General features: G+C 40.6%; 1 protein-coding gene across 1 annotated transcript; it reads left to right on the forward strand.

Moving 5' to 3' along the window:
- The first annotated feature begins 512 nt into the window (after positions 1–512).
- LOC137098386 (glutamine synthetase) lies at positions 513–3,915 on the forward strand. The gene is made up of 7 exons (XM_067474595.1): positions 513–670; positions 1,328–1,515; positions 1,603–1,764; positions 2,158–2,304; positions 2,398–2,525; positions 2,614–2,813; positions 2,908–3,915. The coding sequence occupies exons 2-7, from the start codon at positions 1,350–1,352 to the stop codon at positions 3,218–3,220; spliced, it is 1,116 nt and encodes a 371-aa protein (XP_067330696.1). The 5' UTR covers positions 513–670; positions 1,328–1,349; the 3' UTR covers positions 3,221–3,915.
- The last annotated feature ends 8,098 nt before the right edge of the window (positions 3,916–12,013 follow it).

Raw genomic sequence — 12,013 nt, forward strand, 5'->3', positions numbered from 1 at the left:
CTCCTCTTCGGGTTTGTATCCTGCATTGTAAAACCAGAGGCTTTATCTTGGCTGGATTACATAATCTGAGTCCTGCCACATGGTGGCGTCAGATCTAAAGTGTGTGTGTGTGTGTGTGTGTGTGTGTGTGCCGCGGCTGAGGATGTTGTACATTTTGTCCTCACAGTGAAGACCGTGAAGCCAACCATGACCAACAATGAAGCAGGTCTCCATTTAAAACAACCATCCTCCATCTCAGACCTGCTCACACCTCCGCTTTTGTTTGACTTTCATTGTAACTCCTCAGATTATATTATGTCATGTTAGGACACGCACACACAAACACACACGGTGGGTGATGGCAGTGGTGGGGTGGGGGTGGGGGGGGGGGGGGGGGGGGGACCATCCATAGTAACATGCTGCTGAACTCCTACTAGAGGGCGTCGTGGCTCCTTTTGCAGGCTGCTGTCCAATGATGGAGCTGCATGTTCCTTCAATCATCCAGGAGTAAACGCAGTGTCGTCTCACCGACCAATCAAAGACGCGACGTCCCAGTTCCTGTTCTTATAAATGTGGCCGCATCCGGACTTCTGTTACTGGAGAATGAAAGAGACACTAGAGAGACATCGCACGTTGAGAACCGGGACCTGTCAGTCCTTTAGTTTTTATTTCGATTTCCTCGTTTATCCAGGTAATTGTTCTACATTTTCTCTACTTTTATTCCATGATTAACTTGACGACGTCGGGCGGGAGCTCAGCTTCATCTGTAGACTTTTCATTCTAACAGACTTAGTTTTTGTTATTTAACACGGGGAATTATCTCAGGTCATCGGTGTCAGATGGAGATTTATTTCATTTAAATGTTGGTAAGAGTTAGTGTGTTGTTTTGAAACGGGGCTTTAAATTGTAGGTACTTGATTATAATGGAGACGTACATGGTGTAATATTACATCACTAGTGGTTGTACTAACCACGACAACAGTGACATGTGCAGTTAAGACGCGGCTTTGCTGACGTCTGTCGGTCGTCTAGTGTTTTTTTTTTTTTCTGCGATAAGGTTTTCCATGACCTCTCCTTTGGGAGCAGGCAATTACCTCAAAATCGTTTTTAATATTTATGCGCAGGCGGTGGAAAGTCGTTTTCCGACTTCTCTTTTAAAGACCATTAATTGGGGGGGGAACCTAGAAATGTGTTGTGTTGTTTTTTTTCTACATTCTCGGCGGGGGTTTTCATCCCTCCCCCATTTGAGAAAGTAGAGACAATGGTGGTGGATCTGTTGCTGCCGAGCCCGGATAGGTTTGCTCCAGAGCGCACGGAGGTCTAACGCCGGCTCTGCTCTTCTCCTCAGGTGTGTTATAGTAGGAAATAAGATGGCCACGTCCGCCAGCGCCTGTTTAAGTAAAGCTGTGAAGCAGCAGTACATGGAGCTCCCTCAGGGGGATAAAGTCCAAGCCATGTATATTTGGATTGATGGAACCGGAGAGGGGCTCCGATGCAAAACCCGGACGCTGGATTCCGAACCCAAAAGCATTGAAGGTACACAGATGAGTAAATACTGATCCAACGTTGACGAAGACAGTTCCCTAAATGTGGTGTAATGTAGCTGTACCCCGTCTCTTTCAGATCTACCTGAGTGGAACTTTGATGGCTCCAGCACTTACCAGGCCGAGGGCTCCAACAGCGACATGTATCTGATTCCTGCAGCCATGTTCCGTGATCCGTTCCGTAAAGACCCCAACAAGCTGGTCCTGTGTGAAGTGCTCAAGTACAACCGCAAACCTGCAGGTAATAAGCAGTCTGAAGTTGTAACGAATGGTGCAACAAAGTATGGTTAGAAATTCAAACTTGATAAAATACACCAATAATCTCGTACAAATACCAGATATTTCCGTTTGGTATGAAGCAGTGACTTCAGAGAGAGATGAAGGCAGCTGCATTTTAGTTGCAAGCTTGTAATCTGACTTATAATTTTGCCCTTCGTCTTTGCAAATGTTGGAAAAGTTATTCCTGACTGTTACATTCACTCTTATAACAGGACTGTCAGGAAACAAAAGACTCTAAATTAAACTGCAACGAAAATTATTTTTCTTTGACTTGCCCCCCTGGTTTCTAAGAGGAAAAATCTCACGCTTTCATAGCCCTGCGTCAGTGTTTTAAGTTGAACGCTTTTCTCTGCAGAAACCAATCTTCGCATTACGTGTAAGAAGATGATGGATTTGGTGGCAGACCAGCATCCCTGGTTTGGCATGGAGCAGGAGTACACCATCCTGGGCACAGATGGACACCCATTTGGCTGGCCATCAAACGGTTTCCCTGGGCCACAAGGTAAAGCCAAGGCTGGTTTAACGTTATAATTATAAATGTGTTTCCTGCATGGAGACGTGAAGCAGTGTTTTTTGACTATTTCTGTATTTTCAGGTCCATATTACTGTGGTGTGGGAGCTGACAAAGCCTATGGCAGGGACATAGTGGAGGCCCATTACAGAGCTTGTCTGTATGCTGGGGTCCAGATTTGTGGCACAAATGCAGAAGTGATGCCTGCTCAGGTGATGATCCACATGTACACTTTGTGCATTGTTTGCATTTTCAAGGCCACTTTCAAAATATAACTTAAAATAAATTCCTCCTTTTTAGTGGGAGTTCCAGGTTGGACCTTGCGAAGGGATCAACATGGGGGATCATCTCTGGGTGGCCCGCTTCATCCTACACCGTGTCTGCGAAGATTTTGGTGTCGTAGCCTCATTTGACCCCAAACCAATCCCTGGTAACTGGAACGGTGCTGGATGCCATACTAATTTCAGCACAAAAGAGATGAGGGAAGAGGGGGGATTGAAGTGAGTCTCGTTATGCAGCTGACATGACAGCTTTGAATCTTTTTGGTGGACAACTTTAAATGTGTAACGTTAATGTTGTCTTTTGTGTTCTCAGAACCATTGAAGATTCCATAGAGAAGCTTGGGAAAAGGCACAGCTATCACATTCGTGCCTATGATCCCAAAGGGGGGCTCGACAATGCCCGCCGTCTCACCGGCCACCACGAAACCTCAAACATCAACGAGTTCTCCGCGGGCGTGGCCAACCGCGGTGCCAGCATTCGGATTCCTCGTAGCGTGGGCCAGGAGAAGAAGGGCTACTTCGAGGACCGCCGTCCATCAGCCAATTGTGACCCGTACGGTGTTACCGAGGCCCTCATCCGCACCTGTTTGCTGGATGAGGAAGGAGACGAACCTTCGGATTACTAAATGCACAACTCATGGACTGACCCTCACTGCCCACCTGACATTATTTTTCTTTAAAGTAGTACTGTATATTTTTTTCTCTCTCCAGCTGACACTATTTTAACATGCATTTTAATGGCTTCAGGTTGGCTGGTCAACTTAAAATCCTGACAAAATAATAATACTCTTGGTAGTTTTGAGCTGGTATTTGCAGGGCATGTCTTTCCCTTGTCTTTAGAAGGGACTGACTTTTGTAACACTGTTCTTAGCTTATCTTTCCATTTTTCTTTTAACTAAAAAATGAACTAAAGCAAATGGACACTGAATAGAGCTGCTAAGGCTGGACAGCATGTGCCACTAAATAAATATCACTAGGTCATGTCCTGTTGATGTATTTTGACCTGCCTTTTCAACTCTCCAGTCTTACGGTGTTACTAATTCTTTGATTTCTATCAAATGTCTATTTCTAAATGGCAATTTTTGTCGTCAGATTTTGACACACTGGGTCATCTTGTATGGTACATTTTGTAGCTGTCTGTACCCAGACGTATGTTGTTCAAATGTGGTGGATCTGTCCATAATGCCATTTGTAGATTTCCTCAAGGAGTTTTATCCTTTTGTTAACTGCAATATTGTAATACACCTGTTGTTTGGTTAAACGGTGTGTTTACTGAACCTGGTGGTTTTTATTGACACATTTAAAACGTATTTTTATCACACTATCGCTGTATGACTCTTGACTTTTAGACCTGAATTAATAAATTTTGACATTTGGGGAAATATTTGCTTTTTTTTGAGGACAGTTAATGCCAACACTGAGATCCTTTTATCCAACTATCTATCCACTGACCATCATCTTTTCGTGGTAAATAGGGCCTCAGCTATCAGCTGGTTAGCTTAGCATAATGATTAGAGACTGGGAAACCACTAGCACAAATCTTCATTGCTGGTAAGTTTTCAGCACCTCAGACAGAACCGGGATAGTTTTCAACCTGTTTCCTGTCTTTATGCAAAGCTAATCAGCTGCGAGCAGCGGTCAAACTATACAGACACCAGAGTTGTATGCACATTTAACTGTCAGAATAATTAAAGCAAATAAGAATTTCCCAAAATGGCAAACTGTTACTGTAAGAAAGTAACTGGTATGGTTACTGCACTACGGCTCTTACAGCTGCAGAGCTGTGGACTGGATGAATAATAAAGCTTTTGATTGGCGCTCAGGAGCTCAAATGTTTCTCAGGAACTGAATGAACAGAAGTCATCTCAAAATGTTCTTTTTTACAACTTTGAAGACTTGGTTATTCTGTGAAGACTGTAATTTTCAGGAACACGTTTCTAGTTGGAGCTGGTCTCCGGGCTGCAAAAAAAATGTACTTCTTTAAAACCCCACAGTAAAATGAAAGCACTTTAAGGAAAATCTAGTAAAGTCTCCCTGGTTGTACTTTTATTTGCCAAATGTTCCGCTGTTTGGGTCCGGATTATTTCTTGACAGGATCTCAGGCAGCAGCTTTGTTCCAGATCCTGTGGGAAGTAAATGGAAATGGGTTTGCTCACATGACCAGTATTAGACTTGTTCATTGCGACAGGCTGAGGCCAATGTTCCCAGACATGCCGTGTCCAAAACAAGAACACAGCACCACAGATTGTTGTGGCTGAGGACTACACTTATCTTGTGTGAGCTCTTTTATTTACTGTAAAACCAAGTGAGAATGTCATTGTACTTTCAGAGCTTATTCACAGTTGTGTGGAACCTCCGGACTTAAGCTCAAACTTAAAAAAAAAATACTTTTACTGACATTACAAGGATAGATTTCAAGCACACACAAACATTTACTCCTGGTGTCCTCTCTGTGTTTTCGGGGGTAGGGCAACAGAATTTGAGACCTTTACCCCACATCCTAGCTCCCCTAACAACAGGGCAATAATCAACTCAGTGATTGGCTTTGCTGGAAAAAGTTAACCAATCCAAAAGTGGAGGGTGGGTTCAGGCTTGTTCAGAGGATGTTACTGGGTCTGAGCCAACACGTGTACTCAAACTTTGTTTTTGTCACTTTATTTTCCAAATGGGAAGTCTCTTCACCTTTTGAACTTTGTTTTGTGCAAATATTTGGAGGTTACTGAGTTTTTGTGTTATTTTTGTCAAGAAAAAAACTAGTTGCTACACGAAAATTAGAAATTAGAAATTCTGCTTTAAAACTTGTAATAAACTTGTGTAGAAGATATACTGTATATATTATACACACACACAAACATATGTTTGTTCATTTGTGTGTATGTGTGTGTGTATAACAATAACCCTTAGTATATAGTTCTGCATTTATACAGACACTGATGTGCACTTGACAAAGGAATTGTTCAGGAATAGTTCATCCCCCTCCCACAGATATTTCTCCCCGATGGTCTAAATCTGAACCCAAAAACCCCATCCCCTGACTGCCACATACAATTACTGGGAATTTAAAATGGCCTGAAAACTGCAGAGACGCCCATTATCCCCAGTAAAATGTCCTGCCTTTCCAAAGACAGCAAGGACATCATGTTCTTTTCCTCAAACCACCTACTGATCCCACCTGTGCCAGAATTTTTTATATCTTTTTGGACTCGCCAGTAATCAAAATATTACCAAAGAATGTTTTTAAAGGGTGCATGTCATTTAGTTCCTGTCCACTCTATCTGCTTGTATATTTACTCTAAACTCTGTGGATCTTTTACATTGACACTGCACAATATGGGGAGTTTGCCATGGTGCCACCATTTTGTGATTCGGTTGCTATATCTCAAACCCCTTCCACTTTGTTGTGTGAAGTCTCAATTAGGGGCTTCAATTAGCATGCAAAATCCGAACCTTCTGCCTGGGAAGCTCGAATGATGGGGACGAATGACGCTGGACAAAGAATGGAAAGGGATGCAGTCCTGTTGCTATGACAACTACTGGAATGTACAGGCTGGATCGTGCTGGTTCTTGTGTGGAGCGGGAGAAAAAAAAAACACATCGATGTTATGTAAGGATGGAAAAAAAATGAAATGGGGTCTCATAAATAGATCTTCACAATATACCCCTGGCTAAACACAGCTTTAAGATGCAAGTCAGTTAGTTTGTAGTTTGTCACCCTATGGCACCAGGTAGTGTCAATAGCCTCTAACTCTTTCCATTTTTACATAATATTAAAGTGTACTGAGTTACACATATGTTTGTATGTAATTTAACACAAAATAGCTGCAAGAAAGACAGCAAATTCACAGAGCTACAATTATTCTTAAAGGTTATGGCTTTGCTGTACAGAAAGATTGTCCTCACTTATGCTGCATTGTTGTGTAATACATACTAGTTTAAACCAGTCAGAGCTCTTCTTTCTGCAATGTGACACAGAAGAAGAGGACTCTGCATTAAAGCCATGACTTAGGAAGGACGAGAGAATGATGAACAGCTTAAGAGAGAAAAACTGGACAATGTTGTTTTGTGCAAAATGGTGAACAAGGACACTGCAAGAGCTATTGAGAAAATGTCACTGGAGAACCAATTTGTCTCAGCAAGAAGGATGTGTGATGCCATTGTAGAGAAAAGACAATGAAATGAATTTTGGAGTTTTTTATCGACAACAGTGGAAAAAAAATCAGCCTATAAGAGAGTGTTTTTCCCAGTAAATAAATCTCGCTGTCTGGTTAAAATTTGCAGACTTCTCCTAAACACATTTACACTGTGTTTTCTGAGGAAGCTGATCTCACTCGTTCACTTCAAATCACTCCCGATGCATTCTGCTGCTGCAAAGAATTACAAGCTGCCGCATGTTTACATGCACAGAACAGTTGCACATTCACACTGTTCGGTATTATTTCAAGCAGATGCTAAACCCTGACTGGGAGTGCACTGATTGGTTGAGCACTCTGAAGTTATTAGGCTGATACTGAGCTCCCTTTAGTCACATTACCTTACCTGGACTGTGATTGGTCACACAACACTACACATGACACAGTGACACAGTTTTGACTGTACTGCTGCAGCACAGTCGTTGTTAGTCTGCTTTAGTTTGGTTGTTGTCGACCGATGGTAGATAGTACAGATTATTCCACAATGAAAATGAATGAATAAATAAATATATATATATGCTGTGTGTTTTCAGTGGTGCAGCAAGTAACTGAAGGTAACATTCCTGGAACCCTTGTTCCTCAGCAAGTTCCACCTTTTGCAATTTTATTACAGAACTCTGGTTGGAAATTTGATCACTCTTTTTGGCGGAATTTCTACAAAATCTTTTGTTTTTTTTTTGTCTCAGTTGATAGTTCTGGGTAATGCTGAAACATACTGGGGTAATGTTGCTTTTTCATTATTGCATCCCCTCTGTGCAATGCACAAGGTCCCCTAGCAGCAAACACACTTTTGGCCATTTCTGCCAAACAACTAGATCTTTGTCTTAGCCCACGGTGATAAAACCTGGGTCGACTGTGTTCAAACAACAACCACTACATGGACCCGTCCCAAGATGGTTCAGTTAGTTAAGGCCCAAAATTGCTATGACAGCCCATGGTAATTCTGAAAAATCAATTTGTGTCATTAAGGAGTACAACCCAGTGGCTAAAATTGTTTGAATCTGCACAAGCATCCAGGCCAGATGGTCCTTCCAACTCTAAATTCACAAGAAATGCTCCCCTCCCCCGAAAAACCTCCCCCTGACTTCTCTCCCAGCCTTGTCCTTTCTTTAAAACACAGAACAATAGATAACCCATACACCCACACAAGCCCACTCTGTGTAATCATTCATATTATATTAAGAATGATTTACAATTCCACACAGAAATTTGAGGATGGTGCCTGGTCATACCTTACTGTATTATGTTTGTCAACATTATGCATTATGTACATTTTATTAATGGATATAATTGGAAACTCTATTGCTTTAAGTGGGCCCAAACTGAGCGAAGCAGAAGATGGACATTTGTGTCAATCAAAAGGGGAATGCTGTGAAACATTACACATTTACATAAAAATACATATATATTATAGCTACTACCTACTTTATATGTTGAAAGGATGCGACTAACTGGATCACAATTAATCACAAGTAAGGTTGTGTTTGAAAAAATGATTGAATTACCTTCCAACTGAAAGGAAACTTCTGCCAGATTAATAACACCAATTTAAGATGACTGAACCTGAATTCCTCGATCACACCCACTCTCAGGCTTAGTCACTTGCAGCCACACCTGTAATTTGGAAATTCAGGTTATCTGTTTGGAAATGTAGTAAACAATTGCATCACCTAAAATTTTAGATTAGAGTAGTCATATAATTTACTTTAGTAAAAGTACCAATGCAGAAACTTTGAAACACATAAAAGTCTATTCCAAGTTAAATGTACTTGTTTGAAAGACTAATGCCACAGTGCCTGATGTTATCTGATAACACTGATGGATGTGCTTACAGCTTAAAGGCATCTAAAAAAGCCCCCCCAACTAGATGCCCAACAACTGCATTTGTCAAGTCTGAGACACAATGGAGTGCCACCAAATGCAAGCAGGCCACTTAATAAGTACAATAGCCCCAAAGCTGGACATTAGTATAGAACTTGGGTAAATGTATCTAGTTATTTTCCACTGGAGAAAACTAGCAAATTACTACATAATATGCCAGAAGTATAACCTGCATGACTGTTTGTGGAAGCAGGGCTTTTATAGCTGCTTCAATAAGCCACTAATTTGATGCATAAACATGCAGGCACTGTTGCCCATAAAGTCGGAATGAAATATTTATTACCTTTTTTCATGAAATTATTCTGGTGTTTAACTTAAACGAATTAGTTTTGACCTTTGTCAGGCCACTGTCTGATAAAACTCTATGTTGGCATGTGAGCCATGTCATTTATAATATACCAACAGTTTTGTGCAATTGCCAGTATGTAAACATAAATATTCTCGAGAAGGAAATGATAATTATCTAGATGGGTTTTCACTGGGATCCTAACCCTCGTAATACTTCCTTGTTTGCTCTGTGCTGGGTGACTGTCTGTGTACAGGTAATAAAAGCAGTCATGTTGAGACTAGTGTAATATACACACAGAGAGTAGGTGGCTAAGGGGATAATTTGTATTTATTACGCACAGAACTACAGTATGTGGCAAACCTGGCAATCAGCAAGGGGCTCAAATGAAAACTGAATTAAGAATTTTCCATTTCCATTTAGTCATTTAGCAGACGCTTTTATCCAAAGCCACTTACAAGTGAGGTACAAGGCAGCAAAAATCTAAGTCAAGGAGGAAACATCAGAGTCCTATCAGAGAAGTGATTACATTTCATGAGATGCAAGTTTATTTTTGTTTGTTTGTTTGTTTTTGTTTTTAGAAAAATAGATTTAAGTGGATAGGAGTTCTGGGAGTCTGCAGAGGCTGGTAGCTTGTTTCACCATCGTGGGATCATTGCTCTGAAGAGGTTTGCTTGGTGTCTTCTGTGCGGTGATGGGACCACAGCGGAAGGGAAGCATTGTAGACCTGAATGAGGGAGTTGAGGTAAGCAGGAGCTGTTGAAGTGATCACCCTGTTGGCGAGAGACAGAACTTTGAACCTGATGCGAGCAACTACAGGAAGCCAGAGTAGAGATCTAAATAATGGGTTGACATTAATCCTTTTTGTCTGATTAAAAATGAGTCATGCTGCTGCATTTTGGATCATCTGCAAGGGTTTGATTGTGGATACCGGTAACTCCATCAACAAAGTACTGCAGTGATCAAGACAAAATACAACCAGCACCTGCAAATCTGCATGCTCTAGAGACTGAGGAGATGTGGTCCTTAAAGCTCAGTTGGTCGTCGATGATGATCCCCTGACTTAGTAGGAACAATCCCTATAGATCCAATGTTTATGCTGATGTTGTGTTGCGTAGAAGGTCGGGCTGGGAAGACAAGAACTTTGGTGTTGGAGATGTCGAGCTGAAGATGTCTCTCTCTCATCCAGGCTGAGATGTCTGAGAGACAGGTAGAAATGTGTGATGAGGAAGTGGAGTCATCCGCTGTGTGTCATCAGCATAGCAGTGATAGGAAAGACCATGTGAGCGGATGATAGAACCCAGGAATGGAAAATGGCAGAAAAATAAGAAACATATTAATATAATAAAGAGAAATTAATAAGGTGTTGATTGTAACCTTTACTGAGCAACCATAGAAAAGGACTAGGTAATGTATGTGGTGAAAGGTAAAGGACAATTCCACCAGGATCTAGATACTAGTGGTTAGGGGAAGGAGGGTACAAGCTGAGAAACAATTAAGTCACCCAGCAAACTAAATGTTTTAAGGAATGTGATCACATTGTTTACTGGTCTAATGTGCTGATGCATAAAAAGGATTAATAATTTGAAAGCATGGGAAAGAGGAGGTGAAGGAGTAGAGTTAGCAGGAATTTGGAGAGTGAGAGGGAAAAGATCTTCCTTATTATATAATTGCTAAAGCAGTGTTTTCCCTTTATTCAGAATTGCATGACTAAACTATGCATGCAGTTAAAAAAGCTAAAAATACTTTTTCACAAACAGTTTGATGCAATTCTTCAACAGCTACAATATTCCAGGAACAACATCTAAGAATACAAAAATAAATAAAAATTGAGGTCATAGTGCATGATGAAGTTATAGTGGAGTAAATTATATTAACAGGTGGTTCTAATGTCTTAGCCACCTCATTCATTTTGAATTGTACAGGTGTAAATAATAAAGTGGCCATTGAGTTTATATATACTGTCATGTTTGAACAGACTGCCGATACGCGATCCTATTTTAAGCCTTTATAATAATTATTTGTTAATGAAGTTGATGTGGTGACATGTGAGTATAATTATTTTGGACATATAGACATTGACAACATTTTCAATTTCTCAAAGCTGCTTTGTTTCACTCAAGCTTTCATTCATCAAACCCTAAATAAATAAATACACAGAAAATACACATCAAAATGTTTCTGATCATTTTGCTCATAAGCCACTACAGTAAGTACAATTAACATATAATTCTCTATATGTGCGTTAGCACTTTCTAGTTGTTTAAAGCAGATGTAGGATATAGGACTATATTGACCTTTGACCTACTGACTTTAGCATATGACATGGATTTAGCACTGGGAACACCAGCAGTTCATTTTACCTTTCAAACCTAATGTTCTGATGCTGTCTGATACTGGAATACCAGCCCTATTGTTCATCAGTGAACACATCAAGCATGTGTTTAAAACTCCATTTGATGTCCAAACGCACACACACATGTTAATCTTGGGATCGGTACACTTAAAAAATAGTGAGGACATTAGATACAGTGCACTGTATAGATAATTACACTCAGTTTTAGTTGATTGTCATGTAAGTTGGGTTTTTGTTTAAATGGTTTAATGTTATCTGTGTGCAGTCAGAAAAGATTGAGCAACAGCAAAGTTTTGGATATGTTAATATTCTCTGTTGGCACCAGTTGTTTCATAGTTGTGTAACCGCTTGTGATTTCCATTTTGGTGTGGTAAGTGATGATGCCGAAGTTTTTTACAGGAAATAAAAACCATTCATATGTTCCTGCATCAACCGTCAACTAGTGAGACAGCAAATAAAGTGGTGTTTCCAGGAGGTGACACTTTTATTTATAGACACTTGCTGTAGACTAATTTCTTTTCTCTTCCGTTTTTTGGACCAAATGGTGCTTAAGTAACCGTTTAAAGTTTGGACAATCAGATGGATACAGTAAATTAACTCAACAATGGGAGACTTTTAGCACAGTCAGGGGCATCATTTCTCTCCCACAGCTTATCATCCCCTTACAGGCAAAACACAGTACTACATGTCCTCAGAACAGTAGCAC

This window comes from Channa argus, chromosome 14 (genome assembly GCF_033026475.1).
Source record: "Channa argus isolate prfri chromosome 14, Channa argus male v1.0, whole genome shotgun sequence".
Classification (NCBI taxonomy): domain Eukaryota; kingdom Metazoa; phylum Chordata; class Actinopteri; order Anabantiformes; family Channidae; genus Channa; species Channa argus.